The 26,839-nt window shown below is 28.5% G+C and overlaps 2 protein-coding genes across 2 annotated transcripts; one reads left to right on the plus strand and one right to left on the minus strand.

The window, feature by feature from the left end:
- Positions 1–4,274: 4,274 nt before the first annotated feature.
- Positions 4,275–5,045, plus strand: LOC109806615 (RING-H2 finger protein ATL66). The gene has a single exon (XM_020369079.3). It carries the CDS (start codon positions 4,410–4,412, stop codon positions 4,929–4,931), a length of 522 nt encoding a protein of 173 aa, XP_020224668.1. The 5' UTR covers positions 4,275–4,409; the 3' UTR covers positions 4,932–5,045.
- An 8,854-nt stretch (positions 5,046–13,899) lies between these two features.
- On the minus strand, positions 13,900–15,358 carry LOC109810254 (transcription factor MYB56). Its single transcript, XM_020373679.3, has 2 exons — positions 14,969–15,358; positions 13,900–14,851 (listed from the first exon to the last, which is right to left on the minus strand). Exon 2 carries the CDS (start codon positions 14,839–14,841, stop codon positions 14,134–14,136), a length of 708 nt encoding a protein of 235 aa, XP_020229268.1. The 5' UTR covers positions 14,842–14,851; positions 14,969–15,358; the 3' UTR covers positions 13,900–14,133.
- Positions 15,359–26,839: the final 11,481 nt, after the last annotated feature.

The raw sequence follows: 26,839 nt of genomic DNA on the forward strand, positions 1-26,839 counted from the left end.
TTGATATCTCGTTTCATTGTTTCAAATTGACGGATAATCATAAAATCTTTATACATTTTGTTTCAATTAATGAAATGAAGTATCAAATGATTTTTAATTTTTAATTTTTTTTTTTGCAAACTTGACCTATGTATTAAAAACTTTAAATCCAATTGTTGAATCATTAAAATTTGATATAGAACATGAGTTATTAAACAAAGTAAGTCTAGGTAAACTTATTTCTAGAGTAAATGGACATTTCCTCTTAATTAAATAATATTTTAATAATTATATATATATAATTAAATACTATATAATAAGAATATTATTTTATTTAAATATTATAAAAATATTATATTAACTAATATAATTAAATACTATCGTAATTATGGATGACAAATATACTCGTACTCGCGAGTAATACCCAAACCCGTCCCGACTTTGACGGGAAATACTCGGTTTGACTGGGTACGAGTAAAACCCGAGATATTAAATCGGGTATGAGTACGGGTATGTACTTACCTGCCTCGTACCCGTACCCGTCCTTGTCCCCGTTTCCATTTTTAATTTAATACCCACTTTTAATTTAATTATATTAAAGAATTTTAATATTTTTAAAGTGTAATTATTTATTATAATATGAGATAGAGAAATAACATAATTATAATTATAATATAATAAAAATTAATTTAAAAATATTATACTTTTTTGAAAAAAAATAAAAAATAAAAAATTTGACAGGTACAGGTATAGGTACGGGTACGGGGACAAGTTTGACTCGCAGGGACGGGGACAGTTATCACGAAACCCGTACCCGACCTGCCTCGTTACCATCCCTAATCGTAATATTTGTATTTGATTTTGTTATATATATATATATATTATTTTGATAACTTCAAAAATATTTTGTGTAAATAATAATTAAAATTATATTTACAATATACAAACATTTTTAGAAATTTCATTATAATTTTAAAATAATTATATATATATATATATATATATATATATAAATTAAGAGATAAATTATTGAAGTGTAACATTCGTATTTATTTAAAAAAATATATTTACTTTAACTTAGTAAAGAAAATTAGTATAATAGTTATATCCTTGAGAAGATGTTAGCATAAAGGATATTTAATTAATAACTTTTTTTTGCAATGATAATTAATGGAAGTTTAATAAAGAATTTAAAAATGAGTAAAGTGTCATACATTAAAATCTATCAAAAGAGAGAATTGTAATTTTAAATATAATTTTTTTAAAAAAAAGTGTAATTTATTCTTATTTTTTTAAAAGAAAAAATCCATTTTTGTAGTAGATTAAAAATTAATTAAATATTATTTATTGATTCTTGTTTCATTTAGCCCCTGTTTGTTTCAGGGGATTTACTGTTCACGACGAACGAAAGGTGAAGAAACTTGACGTTTGTTTTCGCTGATTTGCACCGAAAGAAAAACGAAGAAAAGCGGGAGAACCCACGTGGTTGTTCCTCGCGAAGTAGTGAAGAAAAGAGATGAAAGCCACGTAAGAAATGAGAAAACCTGATAATACCCTGTCCAAAAGCTGAAAAGAGATGAAGTTCTGCCATGCTCATGCATGCAGAGACTGTGCCATACAGTATGTTAAGTCTCAATTTTACCTCTTTTTGGATGAGACTTATTGAACAAATTCCACTCATCCTTTGAACCATTGCAATATAATTGTTCTCTTTTTGGTTCATTTTGTGTGCAGATATAACTAACCCAAATTCATCTAACAATACCTTAATCCACCTCATTTTTTGTGCAGGTATTGAGGAAGAGTGGAAAGTTGAAGACTCTTAGGATTGGAAACCTAAGAAGCTAAGGAGCAGAGAAGAGGTTTTGCGCCGGGCTCAATATAACCTGCGCTGGGCGTGACAAAAACAGAGTATTTCATCTCTGCCAGTTATATTGCGCCGGGCACAAAAGGAATTAAGCCGGGCGCAAAAGGAATTAAGCCGGGCGCAAAAAGAATTGCGCCGGGCTTGTGTTGAGACAGAGAGTGCTTGACTTCTCTAGAAGAACTTGCGCCGGGCGCGAAGAATTGTGCGCCGGGCGCGGAACCCTAATATGATCTCCCAGGCTCGTATTTGAAGCCATTTTCGGGGATCTTTCTCTCCATTCACACATTGGACGAGTTTTAGGAGCTGTGGAAGGGATTCCCGGAGCTTGGAGCTGTTCGTGTGTGGGTCTTTCCTTCAGTTTCTTCATTTCTCCCTTCATCTCTATTTTGTTTTGCCCTCAATTTTGAGTGGTTCCACCCATTTTTTGTGGGGTTAGATGTAACCAACGAATTTTAGTGTAATCCTAACGTTTTCAATGATATATATACATGTTGTTTCATTCATTGTTGTGTTTGTTTCTTTGCTTAATGCTTGCTTTGGATTGATCACCCTTTGCATGATTTAAGGTTCCATTGAGTATTGGGAAATACCTTTGAAATTAGTTCTGGAACATATGCCTAGTGGAGATTGTATCTAGGGATAGAGCTTGACCCATTAGTAGTCTTAAACCCTAGCCCGTAATGCGGGTGTAGGTATTGGGTACTCAAGGGATTGATATTCAATATCCGCACCTAGGCTCTTTCTCTAAGGGATTAGGTTTGAGTAAACTTATGGGTTGACTAAGCAATGAATTCAACAAGAGATTAATGATACATTAGTGTTACGTTTGGTGAAATCTGACCCCCACAACCTCACAATACCACAATACCATTCCTTACCTTTTCCATTCACAAAACAATATTTATTTACAGCTTTCATTCCAATAGTCACAACTTTGAATTCACTGCACAAACTATGAAATTGGAATTATTCTTTAGTCACGAATAGTCAATAAATGCTTATATTACCTTCTAATCCCTGTGGATACGATATTTTTACTACTTGAACGGCCGGTATACTTGCCGTGTTTGAGACCGTTGATAGAATTACACTGATTTTCAATTATAACAAAAGTACTTCAACGGAAATCTCAACACAGTAGAGGGAGGGTAGCCGAGGTAGGAGAATGAAGAATGGAGGGCAAACCACGGTGAAAAACTGAATCCCGACCAGCATAATCGATTATGCATGGCACATAATCGATTATGGTGACATATTTTGTTATTATTATTTACTATTATAAACATTATTATTATTATCATTTTTATTAATATTATTATTGTTTATTATAATTAGTATCATTATTATTTATTATGATTCTTATTATTTTTCTAATATTTATTATTATTATTATCATTATTTATTATTATTTTAATAAATTATACCTATTAATATAATTTTATTGTAATTATTATTATTTACAATAAATAATATTCTACTCATTTTTAATCCAAGGATAAAAGTGTAAATTATATATTCATCTATTAAATTTTTAATTTTTATTTATCACATCAATCAATTTCTACACAAATTCTCACAAACTTTCCACTCACTTTCCACTATCTTTCCCTTAATCCAAACAATCTCACTTTCCACTCTCTTTCTCTTCAAATCTTTCCTTTTCCACTCTCCCAAATCCATCATTCAATCCAAACACAATCTTAATGTAATTTTCATCAAAATCTATTTTTTTATGTTTGTATGGATTTTTTTTTATAAATAAAGCTTCAAAAATATTAAATGATCCGGGTTGTGCTGGATTAAACTATCACATGTGCCGACCGAAACTTATATGTTATAAATGAGGAATTGAAAAGCTAGAGCTTATAAACAAATTCATTAATTGTAAGTGTTTAATAAATTAACTGATAAATAATAAATATAAAATTAAAATAAAATAACTAGAGGCTTCTAACTTATAAGTTAATTTATTTTCATAAATTAATAAGAACATTGTATATACAATTATGTTTTACATTAAAAAAGAACTTGATCCATTATAGTAATACTACTTGACTTGAAGATACTTGTGTTGTCTGTGCGGTGTGGTAAAAATTATGTGTATTTTATAAATAAAGACTAGTTGAAACACCTAATAAATAATAAAGTAAAATTTACATTAATAAACTCACATACCTAACAAGACAAACTTACTTTAATTGAACAAATAAAAAAATATCATCAGAGTAGCTTGTACTGCTTTTAATTACGTAGTTAAAAATAAACTCCAACAGTGATTATATATAAAAGTAATAGTTATTGTTAAACACTCGTTTAATCCTTTTGATTTTCAGATAAACTCTAACACTGATAATAATAATAATAATAATAAATAAAAAAAAGATAAAATGAAGAATCGAATCTGACGTGTGAGTGTGTGGCCCTGACCACTAGGAGGAGTATACCTAATCAACAACCAAACTTAACTATAAATAATAATGTTGGATGGTCAAGTGTAGCACACTCAAAGCAAAAGGAAAGGCGTGCCTGCGAGTGTTGAAAAACGCCGTCGTTTCACTCGGCCATGACGACGCGGGACTCGGAGGTTCTGAATTGGCACTACGACACGGAGCTCGACGACCAAACCATCGAACTCCGCGGCCGCAAGATCTTCTTCATCGCCGTCCTCTTCTCCATCATCCTCCTATTCACGGCGCTCTTCCTCTTCGCGCGCCGGATCTGCCGCCACAGCCACGCCCTCGCCCTCCTCCCGGACGCCGCCCTGCCGGCGGCAGCGGTGCAGCAGCGGCAGGGCCTGGACGGCGGCGCCATCAAGAGGCTCCCGATCATCCTGCACCAGGGCGCGGCGGCGGAGGAGACGGAGACGGAGACGGAGTGCTGCATCTGCCTGGGCGCGTTCGTGGACGGCGAGAAGCTGAAGGTGCTCCCCGGGTGCGACCACAGCTTCCACTGCGAGTGCGTCGACACGTGGCTTGCCAATCACTCCAATTGCCCTCTCTGCAGAGCTTCGCTCAAACTCGATTCCTCGTTTCCTAGGATTTTGATCCAAGCGCCACCCTTTGCTGCTACTCTCCCTGCACTCTGATCTCATCTATCTTCTCTCTCTTTTTTTAGTAACACTACTTCACTTCCTTTCCATTTTTTTTCTTTTCACCTGTAAATCGCTGTTAGAACCAACAAGGATTTTTCATACTTTGCACCCACTTTTTCCTTTTTCCTTTTTCTTTTACAAACCCCATTGCTTTCGTATTTATCATCGTAAACAACAAAATTTAAATATCACCAACTCTCTTCGCCCCTACATATAATTCACCTTCTATTATGTTTTATATTTTTTCATGTAAATTTATTTATACTAAAAATAAGGTACATAAAATATTGGTGATTAAATTTGATTTTACAAAAAGTTGCATTTTACTCTAATATTAAAAAAATATAATACGCATTATATGTATTCTTTATTAGAAATAATTACTATAAACGAAAAAATAAATATTTGAAAAGAAGGCGCTTAATTTTCTGTTAATTAATGTTTGGAGTTTAAGGCTTATGGTGAAAAACATCAGAGAATTTTACTAGTTTAGTCTAATTCGATTCAACTTGTTAGTGTAATTTAGCTTGTGAATGTTAAAATACAGATAAAGTGGGGATTGGTTTTTTTAAATGTTTTTTTTATTTGAAATGGTGTGATAATTATTGGTCGCATTTGGTGAAGTTTAAATATTTATTGAGAATAAATTAAACAGGGATAATTTGTTGGAAGATGCCAAATGCGAAAGCCAAAGGAAAGGGGTGCCCAAGAAATTCCTTCACATGGGACAAAGGTCCAAGACAGGGGTTTTTAATTTCTTTTATTTTCTGATTGAGTTTTGTTCCCACGTTGGGCGATGGAAAAGTACAAGACCGAAAAAGGTCATAATATAATTTCCTTGAACCCCTCATCTATCTATATACGTCATGAGATATATTGTTCTTGTGAGCTAAGATTGAAGGTTCTGTTCATGCTGGGCAAATAGATAAGGAGAGACTTTTTCAATAACATGGGACCCGGACATGAAAAAGGCACGACCCTACTCCGGCCCCTCTTCCTCTTTTTCATTTTCAATTGGTTAAATCATATAACTTTATGTCAACAATTCTGTTTCAATTTCTATGTTTTCTTAAATCGCAAGTTGCCCATCACTTGGATTACGTTCATGATGTACATATTATCGTGTTTCATGATAGATTTGAAGTTTCCAAAAGGAATTTGAAATCTTTCTAGTTTGTACACAGAAACTAAGCTAGCCATTGTACTTTTAGCTAGTTCAAGTGTGTATCATGAGATGAAAATTTTGAGGGGATCAAATACAAAGAAATACTGTAAATAAGGGACAATATTTATTAAAATTTAAAATCATGAAATCTTAATTAATATATAGAAAATAAAATAACTTGGAAACATTTTTTCCCGCTCAAATTATGGACAAAATGGATATTTCGAAACTTTAGTTTTTTTGTGGTATTATTTCCTGTGTTTGAAATGAATCTAACTGAGAGATTAAAAAGATAATTAAAAGGAACGACATTTTTTCTGAATCCATTCAGATTTTTCATGAGCAAAGCACAATGAGATGTATTTTTGTATATTTATTTAAAATTATAATTTATATATTTATTTAAAATAAAATATATGTATATATATATAATTAATATAAATAATATATAACATTATGTTTATATATTTATTTAAATATGTAAAATTTTGTTAATAATTTATAATATTAATATGATAAATTAAATATAAATAAAAAAATTTATTTAAATAAAAGAAGTTAATTAATATTAAATATTAATATGTATTAATATTTATAGTTAATTATTTTTTTTTAAATTAAAATTTTAATATTTTGTCGGTCAAATATTATTTTAATATTTATGTAAAATTTCTTATTCAAATATTTTATTAATGACCATTAAATATTATATTATTTTTTGTTGCATATTTTTTTATTTTATTTAAAAATATACTTTAAATATATATAAATTGACATGAAAAGTTATATATTTAACAAATATAATATATTTAATGAATTTAATCTATATTAAGTTTAATAAATACAATATTAATAGTATTACAAAAGTCAATTAAATATAATATTTAGTAAATAAATATTAAATAAAAATCCTTTATTTTTGTAATTTATAATTTCTATATTATTACCATAAAATATAATTTGTATATAAAATTAAATATTATGTTTATATATTTATTTAAATATGTAAACTTGTGTTAATAGTTTTTAATATTAATATGATAGAATCATTTTAAATAAAAATTTTATTTAAACAAAATAATTTAATTATTATTAAATATTAATATTTATTAAAATTTATAATTATTTATTTATTTAAAAAATATTTTTTAGTAATTTAATAAAAAAGTTCGACTCCCCGGAAATCATTTTGAACTATAACAGTAAAATGGTTTCCTTTAATAAATAAAGGGTGGGAGGATTTTTTCGTAATTCTATTTTAAAATATATTTTTTCTGTAAAAATTTCGTTATTCCTTTATGAAATTCAAACTCTAATGATATTGGAATAAATGGTTCGGGCATAATAATTTTACTTATATTTTAATTTGTGTAATATATAAATTAAATATTTATTATATATAATTTAAATTTAAAATAAATATTATATTTAAAATTTGAACAAATAAATATTTTTAAATATATAAATTTATTTAGTTTTATAATAAATAATTTATATAGTATAATATTATTTTTATTTATTGATAATTTTTAAATATTAAAATTTAATTAATAAATAATCACCAAATTATATATAAAATAAATAAAAATGTCAAAATAATTTCATAAAAATATCATCACATTATGATTCGTTTTTTTTTAATATATAAGAATTATTTTTTTGCTTTTGTTTTAAATATTCTTAAATCTTTTAACTTTTGAAAACTACATTATCTTAAGCTCATGAATCAATTGACTTACTCCAGTTTAATCATTATACTAAATTTAAATTTAGAAGAAAATTTCGAATACAATGTATTTTATTTTATTTGTTTGGAGAGAAAATGAAAAAAAAAGGAGGAAAGTTAACATTTAGAAACAAAAATTTTAATTTTTTTTCTCCTTCCAATCTAAATTTAGTTTTTTTTTTTTCTCACTCTCCTTCCACTCATAATGTCTAAGTTATGGCTTGTTACATTGTCTAAGTTATTTTTGGACTTGATCCCTTTTTTCTTATAATATAAATGTTTAACTTAACTTGAGAATCTATTTAGACACATACATAGAATAAAGGTCTTTAAAAAAATGAAAAAGTTCAAATTTTTATTTTTAAAATATAATAATATTTTAAAAAAAAATATTGCACTAAATTATTATGCCATTTAAATTTGTTTACATGTATAAATGTTTAACTATGTAGCTAAACAGTTCTAAAAAAATAGAAAACTTAATATGTTAACTAAGTTTCTCGAAACCTATAATTTTATTGAAATTAATACATTTTTAATTTTTAAATTTTATTTAATTGATAAATAACTTATTTCAATATAAAGTAAAATAAACAAACTTTTTTGTTGGTTTAGAAAATAAACTCTATTCATTTCCCATGTGCTTCACTGCTTCTCTCCAAACACAAGGCTAATGGGCCATTCTAATTGTTGAGGCATTCGAAAGCCCATAGACTCAAGACACGTGCAGACTGTGTTGGGCCTGTGGGATAGAGCCCAATGCTCATAATTTGCTAGGGTTTGTTGTAGGCTATAAATAGTTGCGACGTTCAGTTAGGTTTTATCTTATTCCCCTGTTACTTCTCAGCAGCAATTGTCTAGGGTTTCGGAGTCGAAGAAGGGTAAGGTTTTTCGTTCGCCATGAGAGCCAAGGTGAGTTCATTTCTTCTCTCAGTTCCTTTGCGTATTGTGTTTTGATTATGTCTTTAAGATCTAATTGAAATTGTTGCTATGCGCAGTGGAAGAAGAAGCGTATGAGGAGACTGAAGAGGAAGCGCCGAAAGATGAGACAGAGATCCAAGTAGTGCGTTAATCCTAGTTTATTTCTGTTGTTTTTACAATTGTCTATGTTGTCAAATGGGACACCCAGCTGTTAGTGGCACTGGTCTCTCCCTTTTGATGTTTTGATACAATTTGTTGGGTCTTATTAGTTTATGTTTGTCTTATATTATTAGCTGAGAACAGTTATGTTACTGCGTTTGCGAATCAAATGGATTTCTTATCTTTATTTCTGATTCTTTGTTTTGCTAATTTGAGTAATTTTCATTCTGGTTGTAAAATGCAACGGGTTTATCATAGGGTCGTTACAATTTCGGAATATTTTAGCTACAGTATTTTTTTTAAAGCATTTGATTCATTTTCGTAATCCAACTATTTTCCCCCAATTTTACCTATGAACTTTTAATTCATGCAATTTTCTTTGGGGTGATTATAATTCTGGATTATTTCAGTTGCAGTTTTATGGATCTAATTCATTTTCATCATCGAGATATGTTATCCTAAAGTTACTTGTAAACGCCTGAGATAAATGCGGGCAATCTCTTATTACTTGAAATTTTTTAAGTCCTTTTTTAGGACTCTTAGTTTTGTTGTTTTTAATAAATCTTAACCGATGAAAGTGAGTGTATTAAGGGGGGAGTAATAGAGTGTGTTGCCAGCATTCTTCAAATAATAATTAATTTAATTTGTTATGATGACTAAGGAAATGTCTGTTTCATAAGATGATTTAGTTGGTTTTCCTTTAACAATTGGCTGGGTTTTGTACTTCTGTTGAATTGCCACTTTCAATATTATTTTTTTACTTTTATATCAGTGGTATCTTATTTTTAATTTAATATCCCCGAGCTTACATTTTTCCCCGGTTGAATATGCGTCTTCTGTGGTGTTATGGAAGGATGTTACCTATGACACCCACCATTTATGTTATGATTGATACTTATCTAAGAGGAAATTGAAATTAGATCATGAATTGGTTTCATATTTTGTGTTAGGTTTTAAGTCAAATCTCGTTGATTGTAATGATAACTTAAATGCGTGAGTATATATATATATACATGGGAATGTACATCATTTCGAATTTGAATAGAGGTTCCAATTGGAAAGCCATGTTGTCGGCGTTCATCCAAAATCAAATCTCTGCGGAGAGGTGAATTGTCAATTTGCCTCTGTTCCCTTGATTTTATTTTCCTGCTCCATCCGAAATGACCTGAACTTGTTAGAGTAGTGATTGATCTTCACTGTGTTGCGTGGTAGATATGGTTTCTTTGTGGAAGAAGGAAAAAGTTGTGAAAATTGTTATTTCTTTTTCAGTCTAAATTTTAATTTTGTTTAGAAGAAGATTGAGATTTTGAAAACCTGACTTCATAGACTAGTGTTAGTACTTTTTCTTTGTAAAACTAGTGCTTTGTGCATTTGGTTTTGCAAGTTGAAAATATTTTTCAATTGAGAAATATGTTTACAAGATTTAATGGCTTTTTTTATATATGTTTTTGATGAAGGTATATCGTTGATTTTTTTTACTATCAAGATATATCATGAGATACAGGCAAACAGCTCCTCGATTTTCATCTATTATCAAAGATTATAATTCCGGTAAACAACTATCAAAATTTATTTTCATCTAATGTCTAATGTAACCATCATATTTCGACTTTAAATAGTCTCACGTACTTGTAATCAGAAAGGTTATAATAAGTTGTTCTTATATGTATTATTAATATTTACTTGAATTGATTGATCTATTATGCTTTATGCTTTTTAAATATCCTTTTTTTACAACTAAATAGCTTTTGCAAAATCTATTATCTGATTTGTTTAAATAATAAATAAGTCTGACCTGGCTAAGTGGTATATAATATGATGTTGTATTTACTCTTAAGGGACAAAATTTACCCATGAAAAGTCTTCCTGCAGTGCTGGTTAACCAACACTGTTACTATGAGTGATTGATTTTGTTTCGAATTTTAAAGTTTTATTTTTAAGGTGAAAGATGAGAAAAAGTTGTACCTATAAAAATAGTAATAATATATTCTCTCCTGAATGTGAAGGGATTGAATCATAATTATGTCAAGAATTTTAAAATTTCTTCTTATTAATTTGTAATGAAATAGTTGAAATATTTTTTTTGTTTTTCAATAGAAATATTATTAGATATTGTTTTCTAAATTGTAATTAGGGATGAGTATGAGTTAATTTGACTGACTTGTTTAAGACTTGATTTGGGAAACTCGTATTTTAATATGAGTCTGGTCTGCGAAATAAATGATCTTTTAAGATTTGTCCTACAAAGCTAGTTTGTGGTTAAATGGACAAGCCTGCGGACTCAATAAAAAATTCAAAAAACATTTCTTCCCTTTTCAATGCTAAGAATATATAAGGGAGATTACATAAAAAAAATTATATGAAAATATAAACACCAAATAATACATAATAAAAAAATCATGAAAGTTTTAATATACGAAAGTTAACATATTTAAATTAAATTGTATATTTAATATTTATACATATTTTTTAAAAAAATATTAAAGTAGTAAAAGTGTAATATATTTTAAATATAAAATATATTAAATTTAATATTTATTACTTATACTTATTTATTAATAAAATATTAAAATAACTCATTAAAAGTTAGAAGATAAAAAAAAACACCTCTCTTGAAGGGGCTAGTCTGTCGAGTTTACGGATAAAGCTCGTAAAATTTGTAAATTTCGTGGATCAGATTTAATTTTTTATATAATTATGTAAATTATTCAAGAATAGATACCCCCATAGGCCGTGGGCTTCACGGGCCTGTCCGTGGGTTCCCATATTCCCATCCCTATGTGTAAAATCTATTTCTACTATAAAATCTCATCACCAGCTTACCCACGAATAAAAATAAAAATCATCCAACGATAGAAAAATCTGACATGGTGAGAGACATGATTAACTTACCTACGCCAGCTTTCACCTTCACCTTCATTTTTCTGCTTAATATCATATTCGAATGAAGGGTGGGTCAGATTTAAAGAAATAAAAATAATAGCATAATTATGGCTTAGTTGCACTTTTTTTTCCCCATCCATTTGAAACATTTTTGGGTTTGGGTAATTAATTTTTAAAATCGTAAATTTTGTCATCCAAATCCAAATTTTAAAATTTTGTACTTTTTAACTATATAACATTGTTTGTTGATCACTTAGGAGTTAGGAACATTTACTGAAGTGGCATGTTAATGTTCACGTGCACATTATCAATAATGTATTACTTCAACAGTTAGATACTAATTTTGTCAAATAATCAATTAACAGAATAACAAAATTTACATAATTTTGAGAGTTGGATGTCAAACTACACAATTTTAAAAATTAAGTTACAAAATTTACAAAATGTAAATATAAGTGGAAAAAATGTAATTAAAATAAAAACTTGCATCTTAACCACATCCTTCATTGGGTTCAACCGTTCAAGTTTCAACATTTCTTCAATATACCAAGAAAAGTGCGCACGTCTCTTTAAGGAAAATAATTGCAATTTTTTTCCACATAAACCCTATTTAATTCCTATTCATAATTCTAAATAATCAGATTAGATTGTTTTTTAGCAGTCTAGGGTTTATAAAGGAATGTAGGCAAGATTTTCATTTGGTTTTAACTAGCTAGGGATAGTTTAAGGAGAAAGATGCAAAGTCGTTATGAGATATTGAAATGCAAGCATTACTTGTTTTAATTTAGAAATGAGACTAATTTGAGGAGAAACATGTAACATGAATATTAGTTATGAGATGTTTGGCTTTGATACCTAATGATACGTTAATTTCATGTAATTTAAGTATGCAACACTTGAGCCTTAAAATACTAACATTTAAGATTTAGCTATAAAATTGTAGTAATATAACGCTATACTTAATTTCTTTTTTTATAAGAAAAAAATTAGATTAGCACAAATTCACATAAAAAAAATATAAAACACATGTTCTAACCAGTAAGAATAAAAAAGTTAATCACCCATAATTATAATCAAACTATAAAAACTAATTAATTTTTTTTTATTAAACTATAAAGTTATAGAATAATTTAATCATTTCCATTCTTGTAAACTTGACTAAGGAGAATTTCACATTATTTTTGTCTACATATGATTTTGAACGTATGAGTTTCTTAAAGTACTCATGAATGGATATTTTTAGATTTTTTTAAAGATAAGTTATAATGTATTTATTATCTGAATGAGAAGTGTTAAGCAACACATTTTTTAATGCATAAAATTAAGAAAGAAAATCATTAAATAAGATGTGACATCATCAAAATTTTGTATTTTGTAACAAATTTCAACTTATAACAATATTTTAAAAGAGTGTAACAAAAGAGGGTGTTATTAACATTTCTCTTATCTAAATATATGGATAACCTCATTAATAACTAATGTATTAGCATGAGATGTGAATAAATTAAACATGAATCTCAATACAAATTTTAAAATTATTTTGTTCTTATAGCATTATAACTTTTTGTTTCATCTCTTTCTATATATCACTTACCTAATCTCATCCCTGATCGGCCCCTTCTTTTTCACCTATCTTTTTTAGTTATAAAAATTCTAATCTTATAGGAAGCTCAAGAATTGACATGCTAATGTTTTCTGCATATGCTTAAACGAGTTCTAATAGTGCCTAGAGAGACTTTAGGATTAATTATCTGCTTTATATGCACCAAAATATGTTGGAATAAGTTTATCCGGATGCATTTTAATGAAAGAAAAATAAGAAAGAAAATTAAAATGAACTTTTTTGTAAGTTAAAATTAACTTATACATAATTTAAAAATAAGATTTTGAAGAAGCTAGTTAGAGACAATTTCTATAAAGTAAATTAAGGAAAAAATTTATTGAACTTCTCATTCCTAATTTGCTTTTTTATAAATGGTTTTCCTCAAAGTACTTTCACAAAAGTTTAACAAAACATACTCTAACCTTTTCTTTTAACTTAATTCATAGCAAAATCCAAAGAACCTTTTTATTTTTATTTTTATATTTTCATATTCAAATTAGATGATCAACAGACAATACAACTACAGAATAATCTCTTAGGAGTTTGGGGATAGTGTTATGGTAACATTGTATAACATTGAAGTGTAGGCTCCCAAATATTCTATCGTACGTAACTAATTATTCATATATCTTCATTTCATTTATTCATCATATTCATGAACAAATTGAATTTGAACAAATTATTAACATGTGATGATATAAATATAGATCTCAGCATCTCCAAAAATATATATAATAATTTATTTTGGAACTATGGGATGAAAATCTAAATCATGTTGAAGGAAAGGATTGTCTCTTTCTTGAAGGCGCAAAGTATGGAAATAATTCCTAACCTCTTCTGCTATCATGCGCCGAATCACTTGTATAAAGCGCTTCTGATTATCACTCATAATGGTGTTTACCTCAAACTCTTCTTCCTTCTCCTTTTCTTCTTCGTCTTCCTCTGACCTTTCCCCCGGCGGGAAAAGACTCAACGACGTCGTTACGGTACTCGCGAGTCTCTCTTCCTCAGTTTCTTTTTCAATGCAAAGTTTCTTGAGAGGGCGAAACGTGTCGAAAACCGAGGGACGCTTCGCCGGCGGAGGCGGGGAATCTGAGGAGGCGGAGGCGGCGCGATGGCGGCGGAGCGTGGAATTCCAGTGGTTCTTGATGGCGTTGTCGGTGCGGCCGGGGAGGAGGCGGGAGATGGTGGCCCACTTGTTTCCGTGAATGGCGTGCGCCTTTACGATGATTCTATCCTCCGCCGGCGTGAAGGGACGGTGCTGCACTTCGGGGCTGAGCTGGTTGCACCACCGCAGACGGCAGGACTTGCCGGAGCGCCCTGGAATGCCGCTGCTTATGACGGACCAGTTTCTGGCGCCGTGTTCGTTCACCAATTTCAAGAGCGTGGCGTCCTCTTGCGGACTCCACGAGCCCTTAACGCGATCGTCACCGCTGTCGATCATCATTGCCTTTCACCTGTTTGTGAAAACGAGATTCTTCGAGGTTAGTGTGTTATGTTATTAACTTATAATAGTGCGATGCTATGAATATAAATGAATTAGAAAAAATAAAAAAGATTTAGTTGGCATGAACCTTAAAATGAAAAGTAAAACCGCTTTTTGAACATGTTTGTTCGGGTGTTTTTAGGTAGGTGGAAGTTTACAGGTAGGTTTTTGTTGTGGTTTATGAAGGGAGTGGGTGAGAGGGGATTTTCATTAATGGAGGAGGTTATAACTTCCCCCTTTATCTAACTGATTCAAATAACGCCTCTAGCAAGGAAGGTGGATAAATTTTGACCAGTTAGTTTGTTCCTGTTCCTGTTCCTGTTCTTTTGTAACGTACATTCGTATGTGTTGTTGTTTCAAACTTTAGTTGGATAGACATGACATGATATGATGATTTTGGAAGAGTGTGGCAGTTAGGATGGAGTATTCACTCTATAAATGCAATTTTGATTTTGTGTTTATAATGGGAATTAATTGTTATTAATTATGATGTAAGTCAAAATTATGAAGATGCTGTAACGGGCATCGGTTATATATTTATATTTTAAAGTGTGGTTATATATAGTTGGGAAAGAGAGTAAATTAATGGAAGGAACAACGAGGGGGGTTTTGCAACTGCAAGTTGTTAGTGCAGTTAGACATGCATAGGGTACATACCAGGAGTTTTCAAACTTTAAATTACTCTCCAACGCCTAATCAAAATTAATTTCATTGCAATACATCGTGGATCCAATAATTTTTTTTTAGAATACCTCAAAGTTTATTGCACAGTTATTTGATTACACTGCATTGGTTTCATTTTTTATTGGATTTTAAAGTTTCTATACATTTTTTTTTCGGGTTTAGTTTTTGTGCATATTTTAGAATTCATATTAATTAGATTATCTCTTATCTATGTTTTATTAATATTTTTTTACTCCACAGTAAATAATTAAAAATATAATAAAATATATATTTAGGTTTCATTGATATTGTAAAATGATAATTAAAATATAACATGTTTATCTGTGTTTGGGTGTTTGTCCCTTCAATTCACCAAAGAATTTTTTTCTTCTTCTAAAATATCAAATAAAATGGAACTAAGAGAATACAAATTAGTATATGATTACAGAAAATGATGTATAAAAGACTAAATTGTACTATTTATTTGACTTTTTTTTTTAATGTGTATTTTTGGTCTCTTTATTTTAAAATAAAGGTATTTAGTCTCTTTAACTTCAAAAATATGAAATTTTAGTCCTCCCTTCAAATTGATATCTAATGATTTTTAACTTACACATACTTTCTTTTTATTTTTACACCAATGTTCTAAGACTTCGTCTTAGACTAATCTGGTTCGATCGGGAGGTAAATAAAGTCTGACCAATAATTATTTCTGTCAAGGATCAAACTCAAGTGTTGCTCGAATGATTCGACCTTGAATTCAACATATTAACCATTTCATGGGTTACAGATCATTCAGGAACGCAAGATTGGAGGAAGAGTCTTGATAGAATCTGATTCAACCATAACAATTAATTTTATTAATTAATGAGGGATGTCCCCATTCATATCCATGTTTTGATTTAGTTCAAGATATTGTACGCTTGATACAACAAGAGTGTGTTATCTCTTGCTCTCATATTTTTAGGGAAGCCAATTAAGTTGCAAATGCCCTTGCCAAACATAGGCCATCGTTAGGAGAAGCTCTTCTGATTTATGATTCTCCTCTTGCATTTATTCAACCATTTTTACCAACAGACTTGTCTACTATTTTTTTTTTCTTTTAGTGGAATGTAATTTGAGCTTCTTACCCCCTTGAGTACAAAAAAAAAACATTAATTACTTGTGTCTAACTCCTTAGTTGAAACTTACACATACTTTAATAATATAACATTTAATAATGCAACATTTGAAAATAAAAGAAACTAGAAAATATGCAAATAAAATTTATTAATAAAATTGTACCCTAATGAGATTTTATCTGGCTTAACAGTTATCTGTGAAGAGAAAGATATGGTGGTTATAATAAAAGATATGTGAATTGATTTATTTTTCTAAAAATCATGGCAAAATAAGTTGCTAAAAAAAGTGCATGACAAGATAAGTAGCTAAAAATTGGGGATAGTGAATACGGAATAACAATTATAATAACAGCTTCAGGATATAAAATAAGAACAAATACAATGAGGAAGGAGAGACTTAAGTGTTTCGATGAGGACTTTTTATCGAAACGTTTTGGCACCCATCATGACTCTCCAGTACAACTCTTCCAGCGGCTACACTTTTAAAACCTCAAATCTTGTTGTTAATAACCATTGAATCCATAATATATTTTTTTTTGTATCGGGTGAAGTTCACAAATAAGAGCAAGGATAAAACCTTTTAATCTGTGGAAAATTAAATATATGTTGAGGTTGCAAACAACTCGATTTATAATCGATCTGGTATGATTAGAGAGTTGTGCTAAGGTTACAAACAACTTGAATTATAATCGACCTTAGTACAACTAGAGAGTTGTGTTGAAGTTGTGAACGACTCAAATTATAACCGACTTTAATACAATTAGAAAGTCGTGTTGAGGTTGTGAAGAACTCAAATTGTAATCGATCTAGTACTGTTAGAAAGCCGATTATAACTAACCTTAATATGATCAGATAGTTGTGCTAAGGTTGCAAACAACTTGAATTATAATTGATCCTAGTATGAATAGAGAGTGGTGATAAGATTGTAGATGATTTAGATTATAATTGAGCTAGTACAATCAAAGAATTGTGTTGAGATTGTGAATGACTCAAATTATAACTAATCCTAATAGTCATGTTCAGGTTGCGAATGAATCAAATTATAACCGACCTTAGTACAATTAATGAGTTGTGTTGAGATTCAAGCGACTCGGATTATAATCGACCCTAATACGATCATAGAGTCTTGATGAGATTGTGAACACTAGATTATAATTGATCCTACTACAATCAGAGGGTTGTGTTGAAGTTGTGAACAATTTGGATAATTATCAATCTTAGTATGATTAAATAGTAACCATAGAGTAATCTAAGCATCGCGTTGAGGTTGCGAACGACTAAATTTAAAAATTAAATACTTTATGATTTTATGAAATTATTAGGAAAACAAATTGATATCGATTTTTATAGGACACTTAATTTTAGCTAATTATCATCATCAAATTAAAATATATCATGATCATTGTTTTTCGATGGACAAATGATTAGAAATTTGAAAAAAAAATGTTAAGACTCTTGAAGAGTTAGTCTTCTAAAATAAAATACAAGATAAATGCTCCGGTTGAAAAGTTAAAATGTTAATAGAAAAAGTCAACAAAGTAGTTAACAATTAATCAAAAGATGAAATGTCTAATAATTTAATAGGATTTTAGTTACTATATATACTTCTTGTTCTGAAAACCTCCAAAAAGATAATAAATATAAAATATAAAAATTACTTGAATGCTCTAGTATTTTAATTCTTATTATTTTACGAGAATAATTATATAGTTTATGTACGACTAATTAACTTCTGTTAGTATCAGAAAATGAATTCGGAGGTACTCGATATACAGAAGTGCTCGAAATTCTAGGTGATCGGAAAATGGCAAAGAAGTTTCTGAAAAAAGCATACGAAGCCTGAATAAAATCAAGAGATACACGAAGACACTTTTCGTGAAACTCTCGAAATCATTGAACTGGGAAGGATGCTGCTCAGGAGAAAGGCTCACAACCTCGCAACCTCTCAAAGTACAAGAAAAATCAGGAAACACTCAAGAATATTTTTCGTTGGTTACTCGAAATTACAAGAATCCGGACATACATGAACACACTTCGCAACCTCTCAGAATGAAGGACTTAAAAGAGACATAATTTAAGAGCGGTTGAAGTAAATCATGGGATAAGTGTCAAAGGCTGCAGAACGGTTTGGGGAAGTTAATGAGCAGTTCCAAGAGTTATCCAAAGTCGTGCCCGAGAATAAGCCACGATGGGGAAGTTTGGAACGGTTATGCACTTCCCGGGCACGTCAGAAACAGTTATCTTTCCCAAATCTTTGTCTATAAATCAAACGAGCCATGCTCGTAGCAAGAGGTCAGAAATCAAATACCCACAATACCTCACACACACTCCGCAGCCTGCACATAAGGCATACTGTGCATACGAGACAGCTTTAGGTACGATTTCTCGACCACCTATCTTTTTTCCTTTTTTAGGAGTAGCGTAGCATAACATAGTCTAGTCTAGTGTAGTGTAGTCATCTGAACATGTTTCGTCATCCTTACGAATTGTAATTCTGTTACCATTTAATGAAGGATATGATTTCTGCAGTCAATATACATGTCATCTGTTCGATTCACGTTAATTCTTACATGCATGAATTTGATTGTATAATTAGCATAGATCTTCTGATGTACTGAAACAAGCATAGATCTTCTGAAGTGCTAACACCAGCATAGATCTTCTGACGTGCTCAGACAAAGAGCATAAATCTTCTGATGTGCTGAAACAACACCCTAATCAATTAACTCTATTTGTTGTTTGTACGATTTATTTTTTCCCTGAAAGTTTTCGATTCTGTCATGTCACAAACGCGCATAAATTGAAACGTACTAATCGTGCTAGTTCGAATAAAAAGAACCTAGGAACGAAATTTTCCACAAACAACTTCATATCTTATTATAAAATATTTAATTTTACTTACTTATTATGAAAAGACTCGAGATCGGGAGATGTGTATCCTCATAAAATTTTACCTGACTTATCAATTATCTCTTGAGAGAGGAAAATGGTTGCTATAATAAAATATATGAGAGTTAAATTATTTTTTAAAATTATGGCAAGATAGGTGGTTTAAAAAGAAGGAGCATGACAAGATAGGTAGCTAAAAATGAAATTAGAGAATCCAGAATAAACTGCTTTAGGATATAAATAAACAATTAAAGTTAGAATACATCTAGTTTATTGCACAGTTATTTGATTACACTACATTGGTTTCATTTTGATTGAATTTGACAGTTTCTATAATTTTTTTGGGTACAGTTTTCCGTACATATTTTATGTTTCATATAAGTTATTTTGTATTTATCTTTCATATTGATCAGATTATTTCTTGTCTATATTTTAAAATATTTTTTCAATTAAATAATTAAAAATATATAAAAAAATATTTATGTTTTATTGATATTATAAAATGACAATTAAATTTTAATTTTTTTTATATAAAATATATATTTTATATAAAAAAGTGTCACTATAAGTATATTATATGTAGGTATATATTTATTTGGTATATAGCTACACACAATTTTAGTGTTGATTTTGAATGAGATTTAACAACATATTTTGTGTGTCACTATAGCTTATACCCACACTTTTTAACAATATACTAACATATATTATATTTATTATGTAAGTAAAAGTAGTTTTTAACGACACTTATTGTGTCACTATAGGATGTGTGTCACTATACGGCAATTTCCTTGTAGTGTATCAAACAAAATAAAATTAAGAGAATACACATTAGTATATGATAAGAGAATAATGGTATATAAAAAGCTAAATTATATATTTTTTCCTTTTATTTTTATCGATACACAATTTTGATCTTCTATTTTAAAATAGAGATATTTAATTTTTCTAATTTTAAAAATACAAAATTTTGATCATCTTGTCAAATTGATACCTATTAATTATTAATTTTTAATATTTATTTATACTTAAATGATATAACATTTAATAACATGACATTTGAAAATAAAATAAATTAAAAAACATGTAAATAAAATTTATTAATAAAAATAAATACCAATATCTCGTTAAAATACATACAAATGAGGATATTTTGTATGTTATTTTTTAATTCTTATTCATACATGTTACATGACTAAATATTATATTATTTAAGTAGTGATAAGTTATCGAAAATTGTCAAAATTTTAATGATCAATAAATATTAAATTAATGATAGAATCAAAATTTTATATTTTAAAAAATGTGAGGATTAAGTATTTCTTTTTTAAAATAGAGAAATAAAAATTATAGATTTACAAAAATAAATGAACTAAAATTGCAATTTTGTGTATCCAAAATATCTTATATGTTATACATTTATTATTCCATGAGAAATATTAATCGTTTGTATTGTTCTTCGACTAGAATTAGACTTATGTCTTTTAATTTGCATCGTTGGTGGTGGTTACGGATCAGAGAGAGATAATTTTCATAAGCACAGTGACTTCATTGGTACAATCAAGGAGGTGGTGAGTTAAGATTGTTGCTCGAGAAATTAATTTAGTAACTCATGTTCTTAGCAGTTGAGGTGCATGAAACTTGGTTATTAATGTAATATGGAAGAGTCTTTCAAATTTTGCTTTACGAGGACTTCTGTTCCCTTATGTAATTTTCTTTTAATTTGTTTAATTACGATACCAAAAAAAAAAAAAAAAAAACATTACTGGAAAATTAGCATATTACGTCATCCTTTTTATGTCAGAAATACGAAAATCCAACGTAAAAAAAACGCGGTGGTATTTTTGTAATTTTTGCGAACTTTTTTACGTCGGACCTGGTAGGGTCCGACGTAAAAAGTCCAATCCTACCAGGTCCGACGTAAAAAAGGACGCAAATTTGAATAAGAGAGCGCGAGGCACACCGCGCCCATTCACTCTTCATCACTTTTCATTTTTTTCTCTCTAAACCCTCTCCCTCTCCTTTGTTACTGAATTGTTTTTTTGTCTTTTGCAGAGGAATGAACTCTTTGTTACTCATTTGCACATTGTTGCTGCTTCTTAGGTATGAATCAAGGTTTCGTTAGCACTTTTCTACTTCGCATTGCTACTCTGGCTATCTGTTTTATTTGATTTTTTGCTTGTTCTATTTGTGTAGGTAGTGGGCGTTTTCTTTTGGGTTGTTATACGAAGCTGAATGGCTTGTTCTGCAAGCAGAACGGCCTGTTCTGCAAGCAGAACGCCCTGTTCTCCAAGCAGAACAGTTCTGCTTGGAGAACGGGTCGTTTTGCTTGCAGAACAGGCCGTTCTGCTGGCATTTTTATGTTTTTTATTTTATTTTTTTTCCTGCTTTTTTACGTCGGATGTCTTAATGTCCGACGTAAATTTACGTCGGTTTTGAAGATCCGACGTAAAATTTACGTCTCCCACTTCTACGTCGGTACGTTTTCTGACGTAAGAAGCTGAAAATGTCCGACGTAATACACCTCTTTTGTACTAGTGAAAGTGGTTTAGAGATAATAGTGTATATTATTATCCCCTTTATTAATAGTGTATATTATTTTAAAATGAGTCGAGATCCAATGATATAGATGAAAATTTAAAAATTTATATAAAATCAATAACTTTTTGTATGCTGCAAATTTAATTTATCCATTTGTTAAATTATGTGATATTATATTCAAAAATTTATATATATATATATATATATATATATATCAAATTTCACATAATTAAAATTTTTCTAGATAGGTTATCCAAAAATGAATATATATATATATATATATATATATATATATATTTTAAATCACATTATACTTTAAAATAAAGTAATGTGATGAACTATTAAATACTTTTAAAATAATGTAAAATTTAATATATATGATCTTGAGTATAATATCACATAATTTAATATTTGAATTAGTTTAACTTACATCATACAAAAAGTTATTAAAGATATAAAATTTGATATGTAAGTTTTTAGACTTACATCTATTGTTAACGAATTCTAACTCTTTTAAAATTCATATTTATAAAGTTTTTATTTTAATTAATAAAATATTTGTTTACTTGTATAAAAATTGTTAAACTTTCTGAAAATTCTATGAGAATGAAATATTTCCATTCTAAGCTTTAAACATGTCATAAACCTTAACAATAACTTTCATTGATTAAAATACACTATCAAGAAAAAATGATTAAAAAGCATACAAGTGAAATCTAGATTGTTTTTTTTTACAATTCAGTCCAAATGAAACTCAATTGTTATTTTTCAAGTTCAGTCCAACTTTTTTTTTGTGTGACAATAATGTACAATTTTATGAATAAAAAAAGATGTACAATCTCGTGAGATGAGAAACTACCATATTGCTTTTTAAAAGATGTGTGAAACTTAACTTAATAAAAGCATATGTAAAAGATTAACTCAATTTGATAATCTTATTCAACTTATCTTAATTTTAACTAGTAAAATATTGATCCAATTAAAATTTAAAAAGATAGATTACAATCAAATATAACTTGATTCAATGATTATATTTTTGGAATGCATTTCTTTTTATGAAATGAACTTGGTTTAGGAAGGTAAATCTGCTATCTAACATTATTTTTTTTACTATTTTAAAAGAGAGACATTCTCTTAGCAGAGAGGAGAGCAGAAAACTTTAAAATCATATGATAACGTTCTAACAAAACCTCTCTGTAAAGCTACAAAATGTTGATATTATATCAGGTGTATAAAGTGCAATGCTTAAAGATAACACATTCCGGACACAATTCATTTGAGAACAAATAAAAATACATCTTTGCATCACTACTCAACTTTTTCTTTTCCTTCTTCTTTCCATTGATCTTTCTTTTGTTTGAAGGGAGACTAAAACAATCTTAATTTCTATGTAATTATTATGACCTTTCATTTTATTACTTGTGATGCCTAAAAACAATTATGACAACAATTACATGTTAAAGACAGCGGATTTGACTTTGCATAAAGAAATTGGACTTTGGCAACATGATAATCTAGTTAAGAATCGGTCAAGAAATGAACATAAGAACAAACATAACAATTATTCCTACACAACATAACAATTTTTCCTACACACCATAAAAATTTAGTATTTTATCTTATTTTGTTTGATGTTTAACATTTTGATACTTACAACACATTTTATTTTGGTAATGAGACTTAAACACATTAATATGTCTCATTTCATTTTTTTTATATATAATTTTTCAATATATATATTTCTAAACTTTTTGGATTTTCACTAATAAAAATCAGTATTAAAAAAAAATATATTAATTTAAGAATGCATTTATAATGGTTAAAGATAAATAAAAAAATTTAATGTTACATTGGTATTGTAAAATGAAACTCACAAAAATTGTCAAAAACCCCAATAAAATGAAACTGAGGGTGGATTGTTTACTTTGCTATTTTATCCATAAGATTTATGAATGGATTTGTGTAGAAAGACTTTGAGTTTTTTTTAATAGTAGTAATGAAATAAAATATTATACTATCTAAAACATATTTCGATACGAGTTAAAAACGTTTTTTTTAGAGTTTCTTTATCAAAAGTACGCATTTTATTTTCTAGAAAACTTTTCAAAAATACGTATAAATTTATATTCAAATAATTCTCCTAGTACAGTTTATAGGAAATTTAACTTTGCAATTTAATAAACTCATTTATTAATTTTTGTTGTGTTACCTTTTGGTTGTCATTCTTTTCATTTGAGCATATAAATAGTTGTGATATCCATGCACCACAGATAAAATGAATACATACATTTTGAATTATTATCTATAATGTCAACCTAATACAAAGTAAGAAATGTGTGATATAACTACTATGCTTATGAAGAAAAGCATGATAATGTGCTATAAAATAAAATGTATCATGAATTTACATTTAGGATATGTTTGGTTTTAGATGGAATTTTTTTATTTAGTGAAGTTATAAGAAACCTGGTACGATCAGAAACTTGTGTCGAGGTTGCAATGACTCGAATTATAACCAACTTTCTCTATTATTAGAGAGTTGTCTTAAGGTTGCAAACAACTTGAATTATAACTGATCCTAGTATGATCAAAGATTCGTGATAAGATTGCAGATGACTTAGATTATAATTGACCCTAATACAATCAAAGAATTGTGTTGAGATTGCGAATGACTCAAATTATAACTAATCCTAATATGATTAGAGGATATGCTAAGATTGCAAACGAATGGAATTATAACCGACCTTAGTACAATTAACGAGTCGTGTTGAAGTTCCAAACGACTCAGATTATAAAAAAACCCTAATATAATCATAGAGTCTGGATGAAGTTATGAACAACTTGGATAATTATCAACCATAGAGCGATCTAAGAATTGCATTGAGGTTGCAAATTGCAAATGACTTGAATAATAATTGACACTAGAGTGATCTAAGAATTGTTGTGAATGACTCAATTTAAAAATTAAATACTTTATGATTTTATGAAATTATTTAACAAGTTCAAATTGATATTAATTAATTTTTATTGGACACTTGATTTTAGCAAATTATCATCCTCAAATTAAAGTATATCTTGATCATTGTTTTTCAATGGACAAATGATTAGAAATTTGGAAAAAAAATGTTATGACTCTTGAAGAGTTAGTCTTCTAAAATAAAGTACAAAACAAATGTTTAGTTGAAAAGTTATAATGTTGATAGAAAAAATTGACATGTAATTAACAATTAATCAAAAGATGTAAGGCCTAATAATTTAATATGATTTTAGTTACTATATATACTTCATGTTCCGAAAACCTCAAAAAAGATGATGAAAATTACTTGAATGCTCTAGTGTTTTAATTCTCATTATTTTATGAGAACAATTGGTTTGTGTATGACTAATTAACTTCATGTCTTATTAAGAAATATTTAATTTTACTTACTTATTATGAAAAGACTCGAGACTCAGAGTTGTGTATGGTCATGAAATTTTATCTGACTCACCAATTATCTTTGGAGAGAGGGATAAGAATACGATTTTTATAATAAAAGATATGTGAGTTAAATTATTTTTTAAAATTATAGCAAGATAGGTGGCTTAAAAAAAAAAGGAGCATGACAAGATAGGTAGAAAAAAAAATAAAAATAGAGAATAAAGAATAAACTGTTTTAGGATATAAATAAACAACAAATACAATTAAAATTAAAATACATTTTGTTTACTGCATTGGTTTCATTTTGACTGAATTTCTTTCTATAATTATTTTTTGGTACAGTTTCTGTGCATATTTTAGATTTCATATAAGTTATTTTGTGTTTATCTTTCATATTCATAAGATTATTTATTGTCTATATTTTTTTTAATATTTTTTACTCCACAATAAATAATTAAAAATACAACAACAAGATATATTTACATTTTATTGATTTTGTAAAATTAAAATTAAAATTTAACTTTTTTTTTTTAAATATCAAACAAAATAAAACTAAGAGAATACATGTTAGTATATATAAGAGAATAATGATATATAAAAGACTAAATTATATTTTTTTCTTTTATTTTTTGTCAATGCACAATTTTGATCCTTCTTTTTTAAAATAGAGACATTTAATTTCTCTCATTTTAAAAATACAAAATTTTGGTCGTGCATCTTATCAAATTGACACCTATTAACGTTTATTCATACTTAAATGATATAACATTTAATAACATAATATTTAAAAATAAAAGAAAATAAAAAAATATGCAAATAAAATTTATTAATAAAAATAAATACCAATAACTCATTAAAATACATACAAACAAGAATATTTTGTATGTTATTTTTTTAATTCTTATTCTTACATGTTATATGACTAAAATATCACGTTACTTAAGCAGTGGTTATTAACAAATGTCAAAATTTTAATCATCAACAAATATCAAATTAATGGTAGTATCAAAATTTTATATTTTAAAAAATATGAGGACTAAATCACTAGTGCAAAAATTGGATTTAAAATCGAAGTTTTAAGATCGGTTACAAGGTAACCGATCTTAAAAGTGACGCGGTGGCAATTTTGTAAATAATATGAACACTTTTAAGATCGGTTAAAATTTAACCGATCTTAAAAGTACTTTTAAAATCGGTTATTTTGTGACCGATCTTAAAAAGTATATCTGGCACAACTTTTAAGATCGATTCAAATATAACCGATTTTAAAAATTATTTTTAAAATCGGTCACAATTTAACTGATTTTAAATCATGTCTTTTTTACTA

Source organism: Cajanus cajan, chromosome 9 (assembly GCF_000230855.2).
Source record: "Cajanus cajan strain Asha chromosome 9, NIPB_CcT2T_4, whole genome shotgun sequence".
NCBI classification, from domain to species: domain Eukaryota; kingdom Viridiplantae; phylum Streptophyta; class Magnoliopsida; order Fabales; family Fabaceae; genus Cajanus; species Cajanus cajan.

Bases quoted from the DNA above. Each gene is read 5' to 3' on its own strand.
- LOC109806615 (XM_020369079.3), top strand. From the start codon at position 4,410: ATGACGACGCGGGACTCGGAGGTTCTGAATTGGCACTACGACACGGAG.
- LOC109810254 (XM_020373679.3), bottom strand. From the start codon at position 14,841: ATGATGATCGACAGCGGTGACGATCGCGTTAAGGGCTCGTGGAGTCCG.